Source organism: Heterodontus francisci, chromosome 10, assembly GCF_036365525.1.
Source record: "Heterodontus francisci isolate sHetFra1 chromosome 10, sHetFra1.hap1, whole genome shotgun sequence".
NCBI classification, from domain to species: Eukaryota; Metazoa; Chordata; class Chondrichthyes; order Heterodontiformes; family Heterodontidae; genus Heterodontus; species Heterodontus francisci.
In genome coordinates this window covers 33,717,718-33,742,557 of record NC_090380.1, presented here as the reverse complement: position 1 = coordinate 33,742,557, position 24,840 = coordinate 33,717,718, and the positions used below count along the sequence as shown (strand labels likewise).

Below are 24,840 nucleotides of genomic sequence, written 5' to 3'. Positions count from 1 at the left end.
GGAACTGTATTTTTTTTCTTCTGATTAAAACAGAATGTACCTTTAAGACAGAGAAGTTTGCCAGCTGCACCTGTTACCTAGGCAACAGGAGTGAGGTCACATGGTGTAATATTTCAATTTGACTGTGTAAAAACCAGTTTTGAGACACACCGGCAAAACATGCTTACTGGAGGAAGGAGCTGTCTATTTCACTCAGCAGAAATTCTACAATGAGCTACAGGCCATGTAGGAGGAAAAAACCCTTTGAAGAAACTATTTGTATTGCTGGAGGTAGCAAAATCCCTTTTCTTCCAATTCAATAAGTCTTTGCTTCAAGACTGACTCTCTCTTGACTGATTGGGTTTTCTGGAATTCACAGTAAAGTTTCGACTGAGAGACTGTCAGTTTTAAAATCCGAGTGGACCCATTGCTATACTCCTTGCTTAAAGAACTGTTTGACGGCTGCTGCAGCCGAAGTGCTTTGAAAGCCTATCTATTGAAGGACTGTTTCATCAAATCCGCGTGGAGACTTCAAGTGGCATCTAATTATTTTTAGACTAGGATACCTCACCCATCAGGAATGTAACCCACAAAGACTTGTATCCCAGTTATTTATTTATTCTTAAACAGCTAATTTAAAAAAAAAAATTTTTAAACCGGTTAACCGTTGATTTTTTTGCGTGTCTGAATGGGGGAGTTAGGTTAAAATAAGTTACGGTCTTTAGGCACAAGTTTATCTCAATATAATGCTTAAGATATAGTTTTAATAAATAGTTAATTTGTTGTTGTCCAAAGATACCTGGTTTGGTCTGTTTTAATCTGGGGGTTACTAGTGTGTTTAATTTAACGGTTTTCCGATTGGGTAGGAAAACTTTAATAATATGCTGCAACTTGTGGAGTGATGGGACTGAATTGACCGTGCATTGCTCCTGCCTTGGTCATAACACGTTAAAATCATACACCCAAATCTAGTTGCAATATCCCACAGCTCATTTTCCTCCCTGCATTTGGCTGACACACCAGTGCTAAATTAGTAGAGATTCTACCCTTTGGATGAGATGTGTGTGTTTCAGGTGCATGTTAAAAGATTCTATGGCACTGTTTGAAGAGGAACAGGGAGTTCTCCCAGTGCTGTGGCCAACATTTCTCACTCGGCCAACACCATGATAGATGGATTGACTTATTAATCATCACGTAACTGAATGTGGTATCCTTTTATGTGTTATTTGTGCCAGGAGGAGGGCACAGGTGAAGATTCATTTGAATTATACCAAGAATAGAGATCATATTTAATTATTATACATAGTGGAACAAAGCAGGTTGAGAGATCTTCAAAATTAAAGGGCTTGAAAGAGACAATAGTGTATTATCAATTTTCTAATCATTGGCATCAATGAGACACAAATACCAGATTATCAATACAAGGGGGAAGTTAGAATAATTTAGTTTCCCTACAGAGGAATATTAGAACACAATGGCTATTGGGGTAAAGATCATATATGAGAGAGAATTGGATAAATATTTAAAAGTTAAAGACTAAAAGGATATGGAGGAGAAGTGGGGTGAAGAGATAAAGGTGACAGGAAGTTAAATTATATAGCTCCCATTAAGGAGCTAGGACTAACATAGGTATGAATATCCTCTTGCAGTGCTGAAATGTCTATGATGAAACATACAGAACCTTGCTCTACTAACCCATAACATATTGAAACATTGGCCGGGATTTTACCCTTGGCGAAGGGGAGCCATCCAACTGAAAAGTTGGTGCTGAATCTGCTTCCGCCTGGCCTAGGGATCCGACCCACATTTTGCGGGTCCCCGGCCTTTAATTGTTCTGATGCAGAACTTCCACCTGCTTGAGGCAGGAAGTCCTGTCTAATAAAGCTGCCAGCTAATCAGTGGGCCGGCAGGTCTTAGTCCCAGCAGCACCACCAGGAGCGTGGCCACTGCTGGAACTGCAGCCCAGACTACAGATGATGATGTCGGGGAGTCCCGGAACCAAGGTCTGTTGCCTCACCGGGTGATCGGTCGGGCCTCAGCGAGGCAAGAGTGCCCGATTATGAGGGCACCCCCAGGCCGTCAGAGAGCCGCCTGCTTTTGTCAGGTGGCTTTTCTTGGGCCTGGGGCGCCCGCTTGCCACGGAGAAAATCCCTGTGACGGTCGGTGGAGGCCCTTAAGTAGCTACCGCTGCCCTGCGTAAAGTGGCGGCGGAGGCAGGAGCGTGTCAGAAAGGGACCCCGGAGCCTCCCACTCCATTTTACGTCCACCCCACCTTCCCGCTCTTTGGGGGGTGTAAAATCCAGCCCATTAATAATTGAAACTGAACTTGGTCGGCTCAAACCGTATAAATATATAAATAGTATTCGAGCAAAGGAAGGGTGCGGCAAATTCGGGACCAAAAGGAGATCTTCGTATGGAGGCAGAGGGCGTGGCAAAGGTACCAAAAAAGATACTTTACATCACTTTAAGTCATTCTTTACTAAAGAGGTTGCTGCCAATGTCACGGTAAAAGGAGGAGATAATAAAGAAAGTGGATAGGATAGAGATAAAGAGGTACTTAGAAAGTTGGCAGCATTCAAAGCAGCAGAGTCACCCAATCCAGATGGGATGCATCTTAGATTGCTGATGAAAGTAAGGATGAAAATTATGGATGCTCTGACCACAATCTTCCAATCCTCCTCTGACACAGAAGTGGCACCAGAGGACTGTAAATGTTTCACGCCTGTTCTAAAAAGAGCGGGGGGGAGGGATAGACCCTGGCAATTACAGACCAATCAGCTCAACATTAAAAAGTGAGGAAACTTTGAGACATTAAGGGACAAAATTAATTGGCAAATGGAAAAATGTGCAATGATAAATGAAAGTCAACAATGATTTGTTAAAAGCAAACTGATTGACTAACTTGATTCTTTCATGAAGTAAATGGAGAGGGTGGGTGAGGGTAGTGCAGTTGATGTATATGTGAACTTTCAAAAAGCATTTGATAAAGAACGACGCAATAAACTTGTTAGCAAATTGAAGGCCATGGGATTAAAGGGGCAGTGGTTGGATACGAAATTGGCTAAGGGACAGAAAGCAGAATAGTGTGAACAGTTGCTTTTCAGATTGAAGGGAAATCCCACAAGAATTGGTGTTGGGACCACTGCTCTTTTTGAGATATATTTTAATCATCTGAACTTGGTACACAAGGCATAATCTCAAAGTTTGCAGATGGTACAAAACTTGGAAATGTAGTCAACAGGTGAGGAGGATAGTAAAAGACTCCAGGGGCCAAAGGGTGGTGAAATGGATGGACACATGGCAAATGAAATTTAAATGAGAAGTATGACGCGATTGATTTTGCTAGGGAGAATGAGGCGGAGGGAATACAAACAATGGTACAATTTAAAGCACGTACAGGAACAGAAAGACCTGGGAGGTATACACACACAAGTCTTTGAAGGTGGCAGGTCAAGTTGGAAAGGTGTTTGTGTTAAAAAGGAACTTCGGCTCCTGTGCTTTAAAAACAGAGGCATAACAGTACAAAAGCAAGGATGTTAACCCCTTATAAATCACTGGTTATGCAATAGCTGGAGTATTGCGGCAAATTCTGCGTACCACACTTTATGAAGGATATCAAGGACTTTAAAAGAATGCAGAGGAGATTTACTAGAATGGTATCAGGGATAAAGGCTTCAATTATGTAAAAGAGCTAGAGAAACTAGAGTTGTTCTTATAGTTGTTCTTTTTTTAACCCAGCTAGTTGTGATGAAAGGCCTTTAGTAACTTTCAAAAGGGAATTGGATAAATATTTTAAAAGGAACAATTTGCTGAGCTACAGGGAAAGAGCAGGGGAATGGGACTAATTGGATAGCTCTACCAAAGAGCCAGCACAGGAATGATGTGCTGTATCATTCTATGAATTTAGCAAGTACTGAAATGACAATTTAGTAGTTACAGGTATATCTGTTTCCAACATACTTCCATGAGCAAAGGATAAAAATTCTGGAGTAAAGAAATTAAAACAATTGACTTCTAATATCTTAATTACACATTTAAAATTGCTTAAAAACAAAATCAAGGCTACAGTTTGCATTATGAGATTAGTCGAGAACAAAAGGGATATAATAAAATTAGAGGTAGGCCATTCAGGGGCAAAAATCAAGAAGCATTTTTTCCTCACAGTAGTAAAAATTTGGAATTCTCTCCTTCAAAAGTCTGGATGCTGGGTCAATTGGAGCTTTCAACACAGCTCGATAGATTTTATTTTTAGGTCAGGGTATCAAGGGATATGAAGCTGACTTGAAGATCATAATTAAATGTTAGAACTGGCCTGAGGGGATGAATGGCCTTCTCCTGTTCCGAGTTGCTATAGCTTGTAAAGCCCTACCAGTAGTTCTGGAGGTCCATCCTCTGCATCTTCTGCTGATTGTTCCTCACCAATTTTACTACAAAAAAAGTAAAAAAAAATCAGTAATGAATTCCAATAGTCCTGAAATTTTTCTTGCACCTTGACGACTGCAAGAGGCTGGCTGCATTAAACTGTCTCTCAGAGCAAGGAGGAGAGCAGTATTACCAAAAGGATATAGCCGGAGAAAGTGCAAAAGATATTTACAAAGATGATACCAGAGCTAGAGTGGATATAACTATCAGGCAAGAATGAATAGGATGAAGCTCATTTATCTAGCAAAGAGGCGATCTGATAGAAGTCTTGGCGTATATGTGAAAAAGTAGCTTCTACTTATGCGGCGTCCAAAACTAGGGGCCATAAATATAGTCATTAATAAATCCAATAATACAGAAGAAACTTCTTTACTGAAAAAGTGGTGTGAATGTAGAACTAGCTACCACATGGAGTGACTGAAGCGAACCTAGATGCATTTAAGGGAAAGCTTGATAAGTACATGGGGGGGGGGTGGGGAGGGAGGATATGCAGGTAGAGTCAGGTGAAGTAAGGTGGAAGGAGCCTCATGCAGAGCATAAACATCAGCACGGATTAGTTGGGCTGCACTATAAATACTATAATTCGAGATTTGAGAATACCAGACAGCACAAGTAAATCACCGACTACTGTGCATTAGTTAAATGTCAAATAGAAACTCTGTACAAAATTGGTCACAAAACTAACCAATTCTCTAATATAAAACCATATTAATCCATGAAATATAATCAATCCATATTAACATTAACATCGCACCAGTTACACTTCAGTGTTTCTGAAGGACAAAAGAAAACGGTCATGTTTTTGTGATTGGATCTCGAGCCAAAATAAAAACCACAATTTAATTATTTTACAATCACTCACGAATCTCTACTATATCCTTCAACTCATTGAGAAACAATACTAGGATAAACACCAGTTTTATAACTATTAGTGCATTTTGTCCTAAAGTTGGCCGAAGTAACAAAACTAAAACGTATATATTTATATACGAAAATACTGCCATCCAACAATTTGCAACGCTCAGCCATTTCAATCTGTATTAAAAAGGTAGTCAATAGCAGTCATAATCACATATTTCTAAAAATATTTAAGTTATTACATACTTACAGATTATTCAAGAAAGCCACAAATGAAATTTTATTATACAAAAACACAGCAGCGATACACTAGAATTAAAAATTTGCCAGTCTTCTAACACATAGGAACAGGAGAAGAGCATTCAACCCCTCCAGCCTGTTGCACCATTCAATTAGAACATAGCTAATTGATATCTTAACTTCACCTACCCGCCTTGGATCCATAACCCTTGCCTATCAAAAATCTATCAATATGTTACTAAATTTTCAATTGACCTAGCCTGAACAGCTTTTTGGGGGGGTGCGAAAAGAGAGAAGAGACACCTAGATTTCCACTATCCTTTGTTTGAAGGAATGCTTCCTGACATCGCCGTCTATAACAAATAACGGTCTAGCCCCAATTTTAAGGTTGTGGAATTGTCCAGAGAAAATAATTTCTCTACCAACTTCATCAAATCCTTTTATCATCTTAAACAGCTCCATGAGATCACCTCTTAATCTTCTATATCCAAGAGAATACAAGCTTCATGTAAGCAAACTTTCCTCATAATTTAACCCTTTTAGCCCCAGCATCATTCGGGTGAATCTTCACTGCATCCAATCCAAGGCCAATATAGCCTTCCGATGATGTGATGTCCAGAGCTAAATGTAGCACTCCAAATGGGGTCTGTACAGCTGTAATTTAATTTCCAGCCCTTTGTATTCCGGTTCAAGATAAAGGCTAACATTGCATTAGCCTTTTTAATTATTCTGTGCCTTTTCACAGGCTGTGTGATTTATGTACAGACTCTCAAATCTAGGAACATAGGAGTAGACCATTCAGCCAGTCGAGCCTGCTCCGCCTTACAATTGGATCATGGCTCATCTACCTCAACGTCACTTTCCCACACCATCCCCAAATTTCTTGATGTCATGGGTATCCAGATAGTTATCAATTTCTGTCTTGGACATGCTCAATGATTGAGCTTCCACAGCCCTCTGGGGTTTTTTATTTTATTTGTTTCATGGGATGTGGGCATCGCTGGCCAGGCCAGCATTATTGTGTGCCTTGGAGGGGAACTTGCAGGTGATGGTGTTCCCATGCATCTACTGCCCTTGTTCTTTTAGGTGGTAGATGCCATGGGTCTGGAAGGTGCTGCCCGAGTAGCCTTGGTGCATTGCTACAGTGCATCTTGTCGATGGTACACACTGCTGCCACTGTGCATCGGTGGTGGAGGGAGTTAATGTTTGTGGCCAATCAAACAGGCTGCTTTGTCCTGGATGGTGTCGAGCTTCTTGAGTGTTGTTGGAGCTGCACCCATCCAGGCAACTGGAGAGTATTCCATCACACTCCTGACTTGTGCCTTGTAGATGGTGGACAGGCTTTGGGGAGTCAGGTGGTGAGTTACTCGCTGCAGAATTCCTAGTCTCAGACCTGCTCTTGTAGCCACGGTATTTATATGGCTACTCCAGTTCAGTTTCTGGTCAATGATAACATCCAGGAAGTTGATAGTGGGGTAATTCATCGATTGTAATGTCTTATGAAGAGAGATTGAGCAGTTTAGGCCTTTACTCTCTTCAGAAGAATGAAAGGATATCTAATTGAGGTATATATGATGATTAAGGGGATTGACAAAGTAGATGCAGAGAGGATGTTTCCTCTAGTGGGGCAATCTAGAACTAGAGGTCATTGTTTTGGGATAAGGGGTAGCAGATTTAAAACAGATGAGGAGAAATTACTTCTCTCAAAAGGGTAATGAGTCTGTGGAATTCAATACCCCAGAGTGTGGTGGATGCCGGGACATTGAGTACATTTGAAGAGATAGACAGATTTTTAATTAGTAATGGATTGAAGGTTATGGAGAACGGGCAGGAAAGTAGAGTTGACACCGAGATGATCGTATTGAATGGCGGAGCAGGCTCGAGGGGCTGAATTGCCTACTCCTGCTCCTAATTCTTATGCTCTTATGTAATGCTGTTGAATGTCAAGGGGAGATGGTTAGATTTTCTCTTGTTGGAGATGGTCATTGTCTGGCAGTTTTGGGTGTGAATGTTACTTGCCACTTATCAGCCCAAGCCTGGACATTGTCCAGGTCTCGCTGCATTTCTACACGGACTGCTTCAGTACCTGAGTCGTGAATGCTGTTGAACATTGTGCAATCATCAGCGAATATCCCCACTTCTGACCTTATCATTGAAGGAAGGTCATTGATGAAGCAGCTGAAGATGGTTGGGACCACGACACTACCCTGAGGAACTCCTGCAGTGATGTCCTGGAGCTCAGATGATTGAGCTCCAACAACCACAACCATCTTCCTTTGCGCGAGGTATGACTCCAGCCAACAGAGGGTTTTCCTCCTGATTCCCATTGACCTCAGTCTTGTGAGGGCTCCTTGATGCCATACTCTGTCAAATGCTGCCTTTATGTCAAGGGCAGTCACTCTCACCTCACCTCGAGTTCAGCTCTTTAGTCCATTCTTGAACCAAGGCTGTAATGAGCTCAGGAGCTGAGTGGCCCCGGCGAAACCCAAACTGAGCGTCACTGAGCAGGTTATTGCTAAGCAAGTGCTGCTTGATGGCACTGTTGATGACATCTTCCATCCTTTTACTGATAATTGAGAATAGGCTGATGGGGCGGTAATTGGCCGGGTTGGATTTGTCCTGCTTTTTGTGTACAGGACATACCTGGCAATTTTCCACATTGCAGTGTAGATGCCAGTGTTGTAGCTGTACTGGAACAGTTTGGCTGGGGGCACAGCAAGTTCTGGAGCACAGATCTTCAGTACTATTGCTGGAATATTGTCAGGGCCCATAGCCTTTGCAGTATCCAGTGCCTTCAGAGATTTCTTGATATCTTGCAGAGTGAATCAAATTGGCTGAAGTCTGGCATCTGTGATGCTGGGGACTTCAGGAGGAGGCCGAGATGGATCATGAACTCGACACTTCTGGCTGAAGATTGTTGCAAATGCTTCAGCCTTATCTTTCGCACTGATGTGCTGGGCTCCCCCATCATTGAGGATGGGGATATTTGTGGAGCCACCTCCTCCAGTTAGTTGTTTAATTGTCCACCACTATTCACGGCTAGACGTGGCAGGACTGCAGAGCTTAGATCTGATCCATTGGTTATGGGATTGCTTATCTCTGTCTATCGCATGCTTATGCAGTTTGGCATGCAGATAGTCCTGTGTTGTCGCTTCACCAGGTTGACACCTCATTTTGAGGTATGCCTGGTGCTGTTTCTGGCATGCCCTCCTGCTATCTTCATTGAACCAGGGTTGTTCTCCTGGCTTGATGGTAATGGTAGAGTGGAGGATATGCAGGGCCATGAGGTTACAGATTGTGGTTGAGTGCAATTCTGCTCCTGCTGATGGCCCACAGTGCCTCATGGATGCCCAGTTTTGCATTGCTAGATCTGTTCGAAATCTATCCCATTTAGCACGGTGGTAGTGCCACACAACACAAAGGAGGGTATCCTCAATGTGAAGGCAGGACTTCGTCTCCACAAGGACTGTGCGGTGGTCACTCCTACCAATACTGTCATGGACAGATGCATCTGCGGCAGGCAGATTGATGAGGACGAGGTCGAGTATGTTTTCCCCTCTTGTTGGTTCCCTCACCACCTGCCGCATACCCAGTCTAGCAGATATGTCCTTTAGGACTCGCCCAGCTCAGTCAGTAGTGGTGCTACCGAGCCACTCTTGGTGATGGCCATTCAAGTCCACCACCCAGAGTATATTCTGTGCCCTTGCCACCCTCAGTGCTTCCTCCAAGCGCTGTTCAACATGGAGGAGTACTGACTCATCAGCTGAGGGAGGGCAGTAGGTGGTAATCAGCAGGTGGTTTCCTGGTCCATGTTTGATCTGATGCCATGAGACCTCATGGGGTCCAGAGTCGATGTTGAGGACTCCCAGGGCAACTCCCTCCCTACTGTATACCACTGTGCCACCACCTCTGCTGGGTCTGTCCTCTCGGTGGGACAGGACATACCCGGGGATGGTGATGGCAGTGTCTGGGACATTGTCTGTCAGGTATGATTCCGTGAGTATGACTATATCAGGCTGTTGCTTGACTAGACTGTGGGAAAGCTCTCCCAACTTTGGCACAAGCCCCCAGATGTTAGTAAGGAGGACTTTGCAGGATCGACAGGGGTGGGTTTGCCGTTGTCGATTCTGGTGCCTAGGTCAATGCCGGGTGGTCTGTCTGGTTACATTCCTTTTTATTGACTTCGTAGCGGTTAGATACAACTGAGTGGCTTGCTAGGCCATTTCAGAGGGCATGTAAGAGTCACCTACATTGCTGTGGGTCCGGAGTTACATGTAGGCCAGACCAGTTAAGGACAGATTTCCTTCCCTAAAGGACATTCGTGAACCGGATGGGTTTTTAACAACAATCGACAATGGTTTCATGGCCATCATTAGACTAGCTTATAATTCCAGATTTATTAATTGAATTCAAATTCCACCTTCTGCTGTGGTGGGATTTGAACCCATGTTCCCAGAGCAATACCCTGGGTCTCTGGGTTATTAGTCCAGTGACAATACCACTATGCCACCGCCTCCCCTGTCAAGGCAGTCACTCCCACCTCACCTTGAGTTCAGCCCTTTTGTCCATGTTTGAACCAAGGCTATAACGAGGTCAGAGCTAAGCGGCCCTGGCGGAATCCAAACTGAGCGTCACTGAGCAGGTTATTGCTCAGCAAGTGCTGCTTGGTAGCACTGTCAATGACACCTTCCACCACTTTACTGATGATTGAGAGTAGACTGATGGGGCAGTAATTGATCAGGTTGGCTTTATCCTGCTTTGTGTGTACAGTACATACTTAGGCAATTTTCCACATTGCCAGGTAGATGCCAGTGTTGTAGCGGTACTGGAACAGCTTGGCTAGGGGTGCGGCAAGTTCTGCAACACAGGTCTTCAGTACTATTGTCAGAATGTTGTCAGGGCCCATAGCCTTTGCAGTATCCAGTGCCTTCATTCATTTCTAGATATCACACGGAGTGAATCTAATTGGCTGAATTTCTTGATATCACACAGAGTGAATCTAATTGGCTGAATTGCCTCTTACCCAATCCAATAAGTTGCCTCGGATTCCAAATGCTCTCATTTGTATTCATAGTCTCTTACGTGGAACCATGTTTAATGTCTTCTGGAAGTTCATATAAATAACACCCAGACACTCCCTTATCTACCACATTCATTACTTCCTCAAAAATTCAACTAGGTTCCTTCGACCTGGTTCACCCTTTACAAATCCATGCTGGCTCTCTCTTATCATTCTATTTGTTCAAATGCTCAGTCACTATTCCTAACAACAGATTCTAGTCACTTATCAGAACTGATATTACACAAATATGCCTATAATTTCCTTGTTTATTTCTCTTGCCCTTTTTAAACAGTGGAGTCACACTGGAGATTTTCCAATTCAAGGGGACAATTCCTGAATTGAGCGCGTTTTGGAAGATTATGACTAATGCATCAACAGATTCCTCACCTACTTCTTTCCTGCGGTGGAAACCATTGGGTCCTGGGGATTTGTCCTTCTTTAATCTTATTAGTTTTTCCATCACCACTTTTCTATATAAAACTTACACTGAATCTAATTAGTCCCTACCCTTGATTTTTTATTTTTCCTTATATCTCTGGAGTTTTATCCTAATCCTCTACTATGAAGAGCAATACAAAATAACTATTGCGTAATAAAAACAAAGTGCTGGAAACACTCAGCAGTTCAGGCAGCACCTGTGGAGAGAGAAGCAGAGTTAACTGTGACCTTTTATTAGTTCTGAAACGTTAACTCTGCTTCTCTCTCCACAGGTACTGCCTGACCTGAGTGTGCTTCCAGCACTTTCTATTTTTAATTTCAGATTTCCAGCATCTGCAGTATTTTGCTTTTAATTAACTATTGCATAAGTCTGCTATTTCCTCATTTCCAATTACAATATTGCCTGTGTTTGACATTGAGGGGCCCGCATTACTCTTAGCCACCCTCTTTTTCTGAATATCTGTAAAAGCTTTGTGTTGTCCTCGATAACCCATGCAAGCTTTTTCTCGTATTCCTTTTTGCAGCTGTGACCACTTTCCCTGTATCCCTTTGCTGTTTTGTTCCCAGTCCGCAGGAGCTCTATTGACCTTTGCCATTGTTATAGGCACTTTATCACTCACTTCCTTTGTTAGTCATAGAGTCAGAGAGAGGCAGTGAAACAGGCCCTTCAGCCCAGAGTCTGTGCCAACCATCAACACCTATTTATACTAATCTTACATTAATCCCATTTCTCTCTCACATCCCCACTGTCCCTCAATTCTCCTACCACCTAATTACACTAGGAGCAATTTACAATGGCCAATGGGAGGAAACCGGAGCACCCAGAGGAAACCCACGCAAGTCACAGGGAGAACTTGAAAACTCCACATAGGCCTTTGTTGACCAAGGTTATTTAATTTCCACAAAGCACTTGCCCTTCTTTGGTATGTACAGGTGTTGTTTCTACCAAGTACTTTTTTTGAACATCTCCCACTGTTCATCCATAGATTTATTCATTAACAATTCTGTACAGTCTATTGTGGTCAACTTCTGCCTCATCCCTCCACAGTCAGCCTTATCTAAATTTAAAACCATGGTTTGTGACTCATCTTTCTCCCTCTCAAACCTAATATTAAATTCAATCACATTATGGTCACCAATAGCCAGGTGCTTCTTTACTATTACGTTACTGACTAGTTCAATTTCATTACTAAATCTAATATGGTCTGTCCTCTTGTTGGTTCAAGGAAATATTGAAGAAAACTGTCCTGAATATACTCACGAAATACGCTGCCTTTGGGACTTGAGCTGTTCTGCTTCCTCCAGTCTCTGTACAAATTATGACTAGTCCGTTTTTGCATCAAGCTTCACTGGTCTCCATGTTTGGGTTTCCTGCTACGCTATCACTGCTATCTGAAGGTCTAAAAGCAACTTCCACCGAAGTCTTGCAACCTTATTTATTCCTCAATTCTACCCAGTGTTACTACTACATGTTCTTCCCTACTAATATGCCCTCTTTCTAACACTGCAATAGTGTCCTTTATCAATACTATTACTAATTTCTCTGTACTTTATTAATATTGTCACTGGATACTGGATAAGCTCACTGCCTTAAAAAAAAAGAACACCCCCACCAATTGGAAAAGAAATACAAAGAATTTCTCCTCACCTCAAATCCCAAACATTGAGGCGACGATCTGTACCACTGGAGGCAAGAATAGTTTCATTGTGTGGGGACCACTGCACCTACAAAAATACATCAAATATTTCAGCACCACTTTTTTTATTTGGGGTGGGGGTGTGCGGAGGAGGAAGAGAGAGAAGGGTTGTGGGAAAAGAGTCACACAGAAAAGTTATTAGCACCGTTTCATATACAGTGTCAATATGCCATTTGAAAATGATGTACAAATACTGTAGAAAGAAATAATTGACCAGACTCATGGTGAAATTAAATTTGTTAAAGTGATCATCCGCAGATAAGAGAGTACAAATAGTAATAAAACATTTCAGTGGGTCCTTTTCAGGTTACAAATTGTTTTCAGGCTCATGGTGCAGATATACAAGAGCTGAAAACACTGGACTCATGAAAAAAAACTACAGCGGAACCTCCATAATCTGCAATAACCCCACTTGTAGATAATGGGAATTGGTAGATAAAAAGATTCTTAAAATTCTTATTTTACACATATGGCACAACAATTACCTAAAGCACAGTAACTGAAAGATCTACAATAATTTGTTACTTGGGCTAATTGATGTTAGATAGATAAAGAGATTCTAGCAGACCACCGAAGTCCATATAGTGAAGATTCCATATTCATTTTAGTAGTAACCTACTGCAGAACTTATACAGGTATATCGCTATCAATTTCAAGTGACCTAGCAATTCTCTAGAGCAAACTATTTTGATGCAATATGTTTAAATGATCTACTGAGAATTTTGGGGTGGTAAGGAAGGGATAAAACACGCATCACTCTTATTTCACTTTTGACACATCGGACAATTCCCAGTCACATTTAATAGGATTACAGAGATGAGAGCATAGGAGCCAGAGAGGTTCTTTTTTCCATTATTTTCTTCCATTATCACTTACGCCACTTACTCTAATCAGTGGGATTTCAAACTTACTATACAAGGTCTAGGTGGAAGCTTAAGTTACCCTTGTTGATAGGATGCACACTAGATGGATGCTACAATCTACTGCCTTATGGCAGGCTGAGAGTTTGTACAGAGTACTCCCCATGCTGAGCTTCAAATTGTAACTTTGCCACTCAAGGGAGGGAAGTAAAGATATCTACCAAGTTAAGTGCTGCAATAAAATGCAGTTTTGTTGCAAAAATGATTCCAGCTAAAGGGCAGAATGATTAAAATCACTAACCAGGATGATAGACTCCAAGAGTGGAGGTGGGGGGTGGTGGAATCTCGACAAGAGAAGTTAGTTTTCTTGCTACTCATGTCTAGTTATGTTTGTAGAACTGCTTCACAACGTGACTGAACTACTTTTCACACAAAGGATTTTATACATATAAATATTGATACCTTATGTTTACTGACATCACATCACCGATTGCATTTCAAGTAGTTTCTTTCTTGATTAAAGACATAGTTCCATTATTCTGCTATAAAAATCATCAACCTACAAACTGCCATCAGCATAAAGGTTTAAACCATCTGCAATTTACATTCACAAAGATATTTCCAGAAAAAATTTACAAATGCAATGTATACATTGCGTGTTTTGCCTTGGTGCTTGCCCTTTGTGCCAATTTTGTATGATGTCTAACCTAGTATTTCTATTAAGTGATTACTTAGTGGACAAGATTATGCACTCTGGTTGTCTGGCTACAGGGTTTCATAACAGCCTTTTAGGATTCTAGTGGTTCTAGGCCTCTTTGTGCCAAGTGCCGTATGGGCCCTGTGTGATAGTCTGCTACAGCTAGGACTGCGGTAACCAGTACAGCCTGCTTTCTACCACCGCATACCATTCTTTGTACACCAGGACATTAGTCCAATTAACTCTGTCTTCTCCAGTGGCCCTGTCATCCTTCACTCTAGAACATCCAAATTCACTTCCTCGCTCTACAAAGTCCAATTCTCCAATAATTCTGCTCTGATCAGAGACCATCTGTACTTGCCTTCACACTATTGGCTTAGGTTGAATTGGAATTAGGAGGCAAGTTAGAGAGGATTAGTGCTGCTTCTTTTTCACTGGCTAAACTGCTGTGTGGGAGACATATTTCACATTTTAGTCCACAAAATGAAAACATTGTAATTATGTACAAGGCAGCACTATCAAAAAATATCCACTGCATAGCACACCAATCAATTACCATTATGACAACTCTAAAGCCTTTATCAAGTGTTACTCTATTATTTTAAAATTCCAAAAACTAACCATTTAGTTAAGGCATCAATAAATGTAAAAGAAATTCGAGCAATTTCCAATTCTGAAATTGGGATGGGACTTTTAGGTGAACGATAGTTTCAAGTGCAGACCCACTTTCACCACACACAGTTCCAATTTTTACCAACTTAAAAAAGGTGGACAAATGAACACTACCTACAACCTTTAAAAAAGGTGTGGAAACTAGATCTTTAAAAAAAAGATTGAATTATTCCTCCTACAACTCAATAGAATGCATTTACTTCCTGCAATTTTATGGATAGAATCAAGGAGAAAAAGATGAACTCAGCAACACTACTGAGAAGTTAGACCAAGGAAACATTCACCGAATTAAGCAGTTCTCATTGTCCAAGTAAAATCTAAAGCTGCTCACCTGGAATATCTCGTCCTTGTGTGACTCAAAAGAGTGGAGCTTTAACTTTAGATTTCGAAGGTCCCACAATGCCACTGTCTAGAGATAACATAAAAGTTGCAATTGTATCTCAGGAAGATACTTGGTACATGGCCACAATGCTTTAACACATTAAAAACAATGCTGTGTTTATAGAAAACAGTCAAAGATCACAGAACTACTACAAGGAAACTTATAGAAACATAGTACATGAACTGTACAAGTTTGATAAGGTTGCTACAGAAACCAAGAAGTTTTAACCTTGTCAGCAGAGCCAGTTGCTAGGATAAATTCACTGTATGGATTGAAAGACAGACAGTTGACTTCAGCTGTATGCGCGTCCACAGAGTGACTAGGTTTTGAAGTGTTATTTGACCTTGTGTCCCAGCTGAAAAATAAAGGTTACATTTGGGTTTAGCTAAAAATGCTATTGACAACTTTTTAAAAAAGACAACTTGTATTCATCATTCTCAAATCTCAGCATTATAATAAACAGGGCCACTTCTCACTATTCTCAAGTTATAAGCCTGTTATGTTGAACAAGATTATTTCAACTTTTGCCCAAAATGAGCACCAGGCCTTTCCAGCTGTCATTTTATACATAAAATCTTAATTGAAACAGATTAACCACTGGATAGAGGTACAAATAAGCAAAACAATAGATTTTAATGCAACTAATTTTATTCTCCCAAGTCAAGCACCAATGTAGGTCAAGGCGCTAACTGTTCAGCACCAAGTCATACATAGCAATAAGCCTCAGGTCCCATTCCCATTTGAGGAATTATCTGTTCTCAAGCAAGTCATCAGATGCTACAATTGGTTTCTGCAACCTTGGCTAGGGAAGAAAAATAAAAAAACAAGGATTCCTGTTCCTGATACTACCTGGTGTTTCATGCTGGAAAATGTACACCTGGGGAAGAAGGTGAAGATAGATGTAATGCCCGCCACGATCAAGTCACCTGCTAACACTCACCTGCTAGACTCTCACATGAAGAACAGCCATTTGGGTGAGGTGCCAGCATGAACCACACCTTCACGAAAGGGTCAGAGGTAACGGGGGGGGGGCGCAGCGGGAAGATGGGGGAAGTAAAAAGAAAAAACCCTACTCACCTGAAAATCTAGCAAACTAACTGATGCCAATTTGTGAACCTGCCTCTAATGGAGGCCCACAATCCTCAAATCATGATTTAGATTGTAAAATATAACCATATGTACCTGAATCTACTTATGGCTATAGTATAAAATGGTACTGTGGGTTCTTCATGAAACATTACACATTATTGTAACAAAAACTCAAAAAAGTTATGAGAATTAAAAATGAACCTGAAGATTAGTCGCTGTAAAATTCTGTTTACTGCATGAGAACATGCAATACATGGTACCATAGCAGACCAGAATGATTACCACTGGCAAATATTAAAGTACTTGGGACATTGCTGCCCACAACACAGCTGCCATGAGTCTACAGCAGTGGTATTCATAATGTGGTCAGTGGTGGTCCCCTCTCCCTCACCTGTAGCCCTCAGCAGATGTGCTGCTCCATGTGTCTCTGGGCTGCCATCCACAGCCTGCCAGCTCTGAGATGTTGCCAGAGTCAGGATATATATCAAAAAGAAAAAGATAGATATTGGGATTATAGGTCTCGAATGAAAAGTTGAATATCTCTGGTCTACAGGAAGTACTATCAGACTTTTTCCTGTTGCTTATACGGTTAGTCTTGCTACTTTAGTTAAAATTGGCATGTTATGTTGTACTCACATCATGAGCTTCTGGTCATCAGCCACAGATCCAAACAAGGATTCATGCAATAAATGCCAGGAGACATCTTCTACAACTGCAGTGTGGCCTGTAAAGATTGTTTTAGCATCTACTATCTTTCCTTCTTTTGGACCTGCACTAATGTCCCAAAGACAAATAGTCTGTGGAAAAAATATATAGAATTTAAATTAGCAATAATGCCCATTTGCTGGAGAAAATTTCTCAATTGTTACCAGTCTGCAAACTTAAAACAACTAGGCTACAAAATGTGTTAATGTATCAGAATAGATTAAGGTTTATCCATCTTATAGTTGAGATAAAAATCAAGATTTTTTTTGAATCACATGGTAATTCTTAAAATCTTGAGGCTTATTGATTTGAGTGCGCTCTACAATCAAGTTTTTACTGGAAAGATTACATTGGTAAACAAGTGTTTACAGTTTTGCTAACAGTGCATGCTTAAATGATCCTGCATGAAACATTCGATTGTTGGTAACTGCACTGCATTTGAGTGGTCAGTGAAGCAATATGTGCACCTACATGATCATCAGAAGCACTGAGAAGATGTCCACTTAGATTTGGGTTCCAGGAGAGGCCATATCCTTCTTTCTGGTGACCACGTAGTCGCAGATCAGGATTACACTCACCACTTGGATCTACTTCAGACAAAATATCAGCTCATTACAATAAGCCCACTATTTTGCTCACCATTCACTTGCTCACAAATAGGTCACCAGTTAGAATGAAACATAGAAATCGACGCAACGTTAAAGTCAATATCTTAACTATTTCAGGAATGTACAGAAGCAAAATATCTAACTTTTTTAAAACAAAAACAAGATGGTTATTATTTGAACTATTCAGAGACAGTTAACTCTGCTTCATAATCCAATTTTAAACCATTCAATACCAAACAAGTAGTAAAATGAAAAGTGATTGTATATGTTGGTTTCAGTCAAGGAAAGCATACTTGCAAAACTGCATAACAAATTGCATTACATAGGTTAGGAACCTAGTGTCAAGGTAGCACTAATTTCAACAACAACTTGCATTTATATGGCACCTTTAACACAGTAAAATACCTCAAGGGTGTTCACAGAAGCGTCAGACAAAATGCCACATCAAGTGATATTCAAGCAGGTGACTAAAAGTTTAGACAAATAGGTAGATTTTAAGGAGTGTCTTGGAGAAGAGAGACAGAGGAGGGTTAGGCAGCTGAAGACACTCCTGTCAACGGTGGAGTGATTAAAATCGGAGGAGATGAGCACGATACCAGAATCGGAGCAGCACAGATATTTGAGGGTTGTATGGCTGCAGGTTACAGCCAGGGAAGATACAGGAAGATAAAAGCACCACTGCAAGAAACACTGAAAAAAAGCTGAAGTAATGAGCAGTAACCTATATCTCAAAAGGTACAACTCTACAAATGTTTGAATCTCTGGTTGAGATCAATGCACCAAATAATTACCCCAGTTTCATGCATTACGAACCGTTTTTATAAACGACAGGATATCTAACCTATATTTGCTCATCAACACCAAGCCTACATATAACTCTCACAAAAACACCCAAACACTTGCCATTGTATGCATGGTTTTACAAACTAGATTTCATAATGGTATAAAATATCTGCAAACCAATTCATTTTTATTACCACCACTGACACACCGAATCACCATTTCATGTGCTTTAGGCAAGTTTTCGAATTTCTCATCACTATTACTCTTTTCAAGGTCACTACAGCACCGACTTATGCCGAAGTCCGATTCCAGAGCTGCTAGATGCTCCTTCTGGCCTATTCTTCATGTATTGATTGATGAAGGAAGGGCAGTGGATGTTATCTAGATGGACTTCAGTAAAGCCTTTGACAAGGTCCCTCATGGCAGACTGATACAAAAGGTGAAGTCACATGGGATCAGAGGTGAGCTGGCAAGATGGATACAGAACTGGCTCGGTCATAGAAGACAGAGGGTAGCAGTGCTTTTCTGAATGGAGGGATGCGACTCGTGGTGTTCCGCAGGGATCAGTGCTGGGACCTTTGCTGTTTGTAGTATATATAAATGATTTGGAAGAAAATGTAGCTGGACTGATTAGTAAGTTTGCGGATGACACAAAGGTTGGTGGAGTTGCGGACAGTGATGAGGATTTTCAGAGGATACAGCAGTATATAGATCGGTTGGAGACTTGGGCGGAGAAATGGCAGATGGTGTTTAATTCGGACAAATGTGAGGTAATGCATTTTGGAAGGTCTAATGCAGGTGGGAAGTATACAGTAAATGGCAGAACCCTTAGGAGTATTGACAGGCAGAGAGATCTGGGCGTACAGGTCCACAGGTCACTGAAAGTGGCAACGGATAAGGTAGTCAAGAAGGCATACGGCATGCTTGCCTTCATCGGTCGGGGCATAGAGTATAAAAATAGGCAAGTCATGCTGCAGCTGTACAGAACTTTAGTTAGGCCACACTTAGAATATTGCGTGCAATTCTGGTCACCACACTACCAGAAGTATGTGGAGGCTTTGGAGAGGGTACAGAAGAGGTTTACCAGGATGTTGCCTGGTCTGGAGGGCATTAGCTATGAGGAGAGGCTGGATAAACACGGATTGTTTTCACTGGAACGACAGAGGTGGAGGGGCGACATGATAGAGGTTTACAAAGTTATAAGCGGCATGGACAGAATGGATAGTCAGAAGCTTTTTCCCAGGGTGGAAGAGTCAGTTACTAGGGGACATAGGTTTAAGGTAAGGAGGTGCAAGGTTTAGAGGGGATGTGCGAGGCAAGTTCTTTACACAGAGGGTGGTGAGTGCCTGGAACTTGTTGCCGGGGGAGGTGGTGGAAGCAGGTACCATAGAGACGTTTAAGAGGCATCTTGACAAATACATGAATAGGATGGGAATAGAGGGATACGGACCCCGGAAGTGCAGAAGGTTTTAGTTTAGGCAGGCATCAAGATCGGCGCAGGCTTGGAGGGCCGAATGGCCTGTTCCTGTGCTGTACTGTTCTTTGTTCTTTGTATGTGCCTAAACAGTGTTAAGCTATTCAATCATGGTTCAGGAAAATAAAGAGAGAACAAAGAATAGGCTATCAAGAAAAATTGCCAAAGTTACCAGATTGTCATAAACGCAAATTGGTTCATTAATGTCCTTCAGTAAAAGAATCCTACCACTTCTCTCCAGACTCATCCAACATGAAGCCATTCCCATGCCCTCTGACATGGCTTGGCAAGCTACTCAGCTGTAAACAACCATAGAATACAATTATAATTTGAGTATTTATGGACTTATTGGCAACAACCCAGGCAGATAAAGACAAGAAAACCCCATTCCAACTGATTGGACAAGGTTCTTCTCATTAACACTTGGAGACATATCCAAGTTGGAAGAGCTATTTTCTCAAGCTAGTCAAACCAGACAGAGCTGTACTCATAAAGACGTCTGCAAACGCGACATGAAATCGTGTGACATTGATCACAAGTCGTGGGAGTCAGTTGCCAGCATTCGCCAGAGCTGGCGGGCAGCCATAAAGACAGGGCTAAATTGTGGCGAGTCGAAGAGACTTAGTAGTTGGCAGGAAAAAAGACAGAGGCGCAAGGGGAGAGCCAACTGTGCAACAGCCCCAACAAACAAATTTCTCTGCAGCACCTGTGGAAGAGCCTGTCACTCCAGAATTGGCCTTTATAGCCACTCCAGGCGCTGCTTCACAAACCACTGACCACCTCCAGGCGCGTATCCATTGTCTCTCGAGATAAGGAGGCCCAAAAGAAAAAGAAAAGAAGAGGGATACGGACCCCGGAAGTGCAGAAGGTTTTAGTTTAGGCAGGCATCAAGATCGGCGCAGGCTTGGAGGGCCGAATGGCCTGTTCCTGTGCTGTACTGTTCTTTGTTCTTTGTATGTGCCTAAACAGTGTTAAGCTATTCAATCATGGTTCAGGAAAATAAAGAGAGAACAAAGAATAGGCTATCAAGAAAAATTGCCAAAGTTACCAGATTGTCATAAACGCAAATTGGTTCATTAATGTCCTTCAGTAAAAGAATCCTACCACTTCTCTCCAGACTCATCCAACATGAAGCCATTCCCATGCCCTCTGACATGGCTTGGCAAGCTACTCAGCTGTAAACAACCATAGAATACAATTATAATTTGAGTATTTATGGACTTATTGGCAACAACCCAGGCAGATAAAGACAAGAAAACCCCATTCCAACTGATTGGACAAGGTTCTTCTCATTAACACTTGGAGACATATCCAAGTTGGAAGAGCTATTTTCTCAAGCTAGTCAAACCAGACAGAGCTGTACTCAGTCATATTTATCAGCAACATCTCTGACTCTTCCATCATTATCCTTTGCTATGTCCTAACCTATCAGCAGGGAGGTGGAGCTGCAGTGGTATAGTTGGGTGAACTTAGCTGTAGGAACCCTCAACACTGACTCCAGACCAAGAAATCTCATTGCTTCATGCCAAGAAATCATATACTGCCTCACCCACCAAGTCAACTGATCAAGCAGTACAAATCACTATGTTGAACTCCACTGAGAGGAAGCTAGGGCATAGAATATACACTGGGTGGGTAGACTTCAATGTCCATCATCAAAAGTGGTTTAGTAGTACCAGCAATAATGGAGTGACAACCATATTGTCCTTGTGAAGACAATGTCTCATCTTCAGGAGATGACACCTTTGCTAGTATTTTGTGGCACTATTACTGTGCTAAGTAGAATAGACCAAGGACAAGCTTAGCATTCCAAAACTGAGCATCGACAAGATACTGTAGGTCACCAGAACTGTATGCAAACAATACCTGTAACATGACTTGACACATCCTCTGTCATCAAACCAGGAGACCAATGCAACTTCATGGGGAGTGTAGAAGGATGTGTTAGGAGTAGCACCAGGTAGAGTTTAGAGTGAGGTACCAACCCAGTGAAGGTACAATATGCTTAACGCAAAAAGCACTAGATTATAGACAAAGCTAAACAGTCACAGAACCAACAAATCAAAGCCAAGCTCTGGACAAGGCGTCAGCCTTGGCTCATGGGTAGTACTCTTCCGAGTCAATGTTATGGGTCAAGGCCACTCCAGAGATTGGAGCATGTAATCTAGGCTGACATTTCAGTACAGTACAGAGTCCTGCACTGTCAGAGGTCTCATGTTTTGAGGCCCCTTGTGCCCTCTCAGGTGGATGGGAACAATCATATGGCATTACTGAAAGAGTAAGTGCCCTGGCCCACAGATATCCCTCAATCACTATTAAAACATATATGGTTATTTACCTCTTTGCTGTTCACGGGTGCTTGCCACGTGTAAAATTTCTACCATGCTTCCCTACATTACAACAGCAACTACAATTCCTAAGTATTTCATTGGCTATGAAGCATTTTAGGACCTCCTGTGGTTATTAAAAAGGTACCATACAAATGTAAGTTCTTTCTTGAAGCCCTACTACATCCTGTCAAAAATGGTAGTAAGTATATCAGAAAATGTACAGATGGAGGAGGCTCCATGAATATCACCATCCTCAACTATAGTGAAGCCCAGCATGCAAGTGCAAGAGATGAGGGTGAATATATTGCAAAAATGGCAAGCGAATGATCTCACTTAGCCACTTCCCCAGTGTCCAACCAATTCCATTCACTCTGCCATTAAATGGCTGAGTGCACTAAACAAAACAAAAACTGACAACTTAGCTGTAATGCTAAGAACTTGGGCACCTAAACAGCCAAGATTTTCTAGTGTAGCTATGGCACTGGGATCTACCTGAATATGATGGAGGACTCTCATATCCCTCTCTAGGTGGAGATTTTGATGAATGATCTCCACTGCCACCTTTCCACTGAGTTGTGGGCAGCCTGAATTGTGCTCTCCAGAACACAGGTGTACCCTGCAGTCCAGCACAGTATTGGACAGTAGTGAGTAGAGGGCTGAGGTATGCCTGTGGGCAGCTCTACATTATAGGTAAACTTCAACTGCATTGGTTTGTGCTGGAGTTTTTACTGAGCACAATAGAGTTCTGGATAAAGTGGCAGATAAGGAAATAACAAATGTCGTCATGTTGGAAAATGAGATTTGCTAACCAGCTGTTGGTTAGACATGATAGAGTGCTGGCGGGGAAGAATGCACAATCCAGTGAAGCCCTACTCTTGCCACACCCTGAAAACTTACATCACAAATGGAATAGGGGCAGAAGGACAACTAGAACCTTCAGGGTACAACAAGCTTCCTTCCAGATCACCAGGGTTAGGGATACTATTAAGTATTACTGTGCACTCATTAGCAGTTGAGGTTCAAGAGGAGTGATTGGGGGTGGGGGAGGAGGGGGGAAGAGAATGTAGCAGAGCTGATATACAACAGCACCTGCCTCCACTCCAAGCTAGAGATTTTGGGAGGAGGCTTTATTTAAGCAATGATGCTCTGAAATTGAGCTGCCCTGTGATAGTACTTTTAACCAAAACAAACCAGTTTTATATAAAATCATGCCTAATTTCAAAATAAAACACTGATCAAAGTCAGTGTATATTAAGTAACCCCCATGGTGACTTAGTAATTTCCCAACCTAAATATCTCATCAGGCTGCCAAAAGTTCAAGAAAGTCCAAAACAAAAGAGATGAAATATTGACATGTAGGCGATGTATCATCTGACCTTTTCCAGAGTGTCTTTTATTAAAAACCACAATGAAATATTCGTTAAAATTAGGCATGATGCGTTTGCGTGCCTGTACATTCTAATTTAAGATGGCAGAAACCATTTGGATTTTCTCTAAGCTAAACCAGGTGCGATATGTAATTAATAGGAAGTGGTGTGTATTTAACTGTTCATAGAAGTTATTTGTTCAAGTTAGAAAGTTCTCTAGATTTTAAACTTGAAGAATTTCCCATCAGATACACGGTTCTCTTCAAAAATGGTTGGTTGAAGGATATAACTCCAGAATTTTATATTAAATTGATTTGTTTTGATTAAAAGTACTACCAAAGGGCAGCTCAATTCCAGAGCATCATTGATTAAATAAAGCCTCCTCCCAAAACCTCTGAGTGGAGGCAAGTGCTGTATGTCAGCTCTACTACGTTCTCTTTCCTCCACCCCACCCCCACTCCCCTTGAACCTCAAACACTAAACGAGTGCACAGCAACACTTAATCATATCCCTAACGTTGGCGATCTGGAAAGAAGCTTGTAGTACCCTGAAGGTTCCAGTTGGCCTTTTGACCAGATTCCTTTTGTAATGCAAGGTCTCGAGGTGTGGCATGAGAAGGGCATCACTGGGATGAGCATACTTCCCCACCAGGACTTGAGCAGGTCCAGATTACTGAGGTGATGCATTGTCAATGCATAAACAACAATCACAGAAATCCTCTACGTACCTAGCTACAGTACAGGAAGGAAAGACGCTTTAAAATAAAACAAAAAGTAATTTTCAGAATTGCGTAAAAATAAAAAAAAAAGTGCATTGTAACCTGAATGGTCAACATTGGATAACTGCAGTCAGCTTCTCAGTGTATTATTGCCTAAAAGCCAGCAAAAAACTGTGGTTTTGCATGAATACTAGTCTTTTCCTGGCAGAGACAGAAACTAATGAGAGCATGAGCCACTCTGGAAAAAAAGAGGTTGCTCTTCACAAACTGAGCAATCAGAAATTCAACAATAAATCCTAATGGCAGTTTTAAATAAAAATGATGCTCGTCTTATTATGGAAACTTATCACCTCAAACATTTCAAAGTACTGCATATAATGACAAACTTTAGGAAATAGTGATTGTTACATATGTAAACTCAACAATGACCATGGCTTTCTGGCTTCCAGTTGGCTGTTG

At 41.6% G+C, this 24,840-nt stretch overlaps 1 protein-coding gene across 2 annotated transcripts in view; it reads right to left on the bottom strand.

Moving 5' to 3' along the window:
* Nucleotides 1–24,840, bottom strand: part of LOC137374391 (histone-binding protein RBBP7) — a 48,482-nt gene that overhangs the window by 1,438 nt on the left and 22,204 nt on the right. Inside the window, exons 5-10 of one of the 2 annotated variants that reach the window (XM_068040423.1) lie at nt 17,573–17,691; nt 17,033–17,193; nt 15,536–15,662; nt 15,257–15,334; nt 12,648–12,724; nt 4,349–4,406 (exon numbers count right to left, since the gene is read on the bottom strand). In XM_068040423.1, the coding sequence (XP_067896524.1) occupies nt 4,349–4,406; nt 12,648–12,724; nt 15,257–15,334; nt 15,536–15,662; nt 17,033–17,193; nt 17,573–17,691 (620 nt within the window). The remainder of the gene's footprint in view (nt 1–4,348; nt 4,407–12,647; nt 12,725–15,256; nt 15,335–15,535; nt 15,663–17,032; nt 17,194–17,572; nt 17,692–24,840) is intronic. The other variant, XM_068040424.1, reaches the window with a different exon arrangement.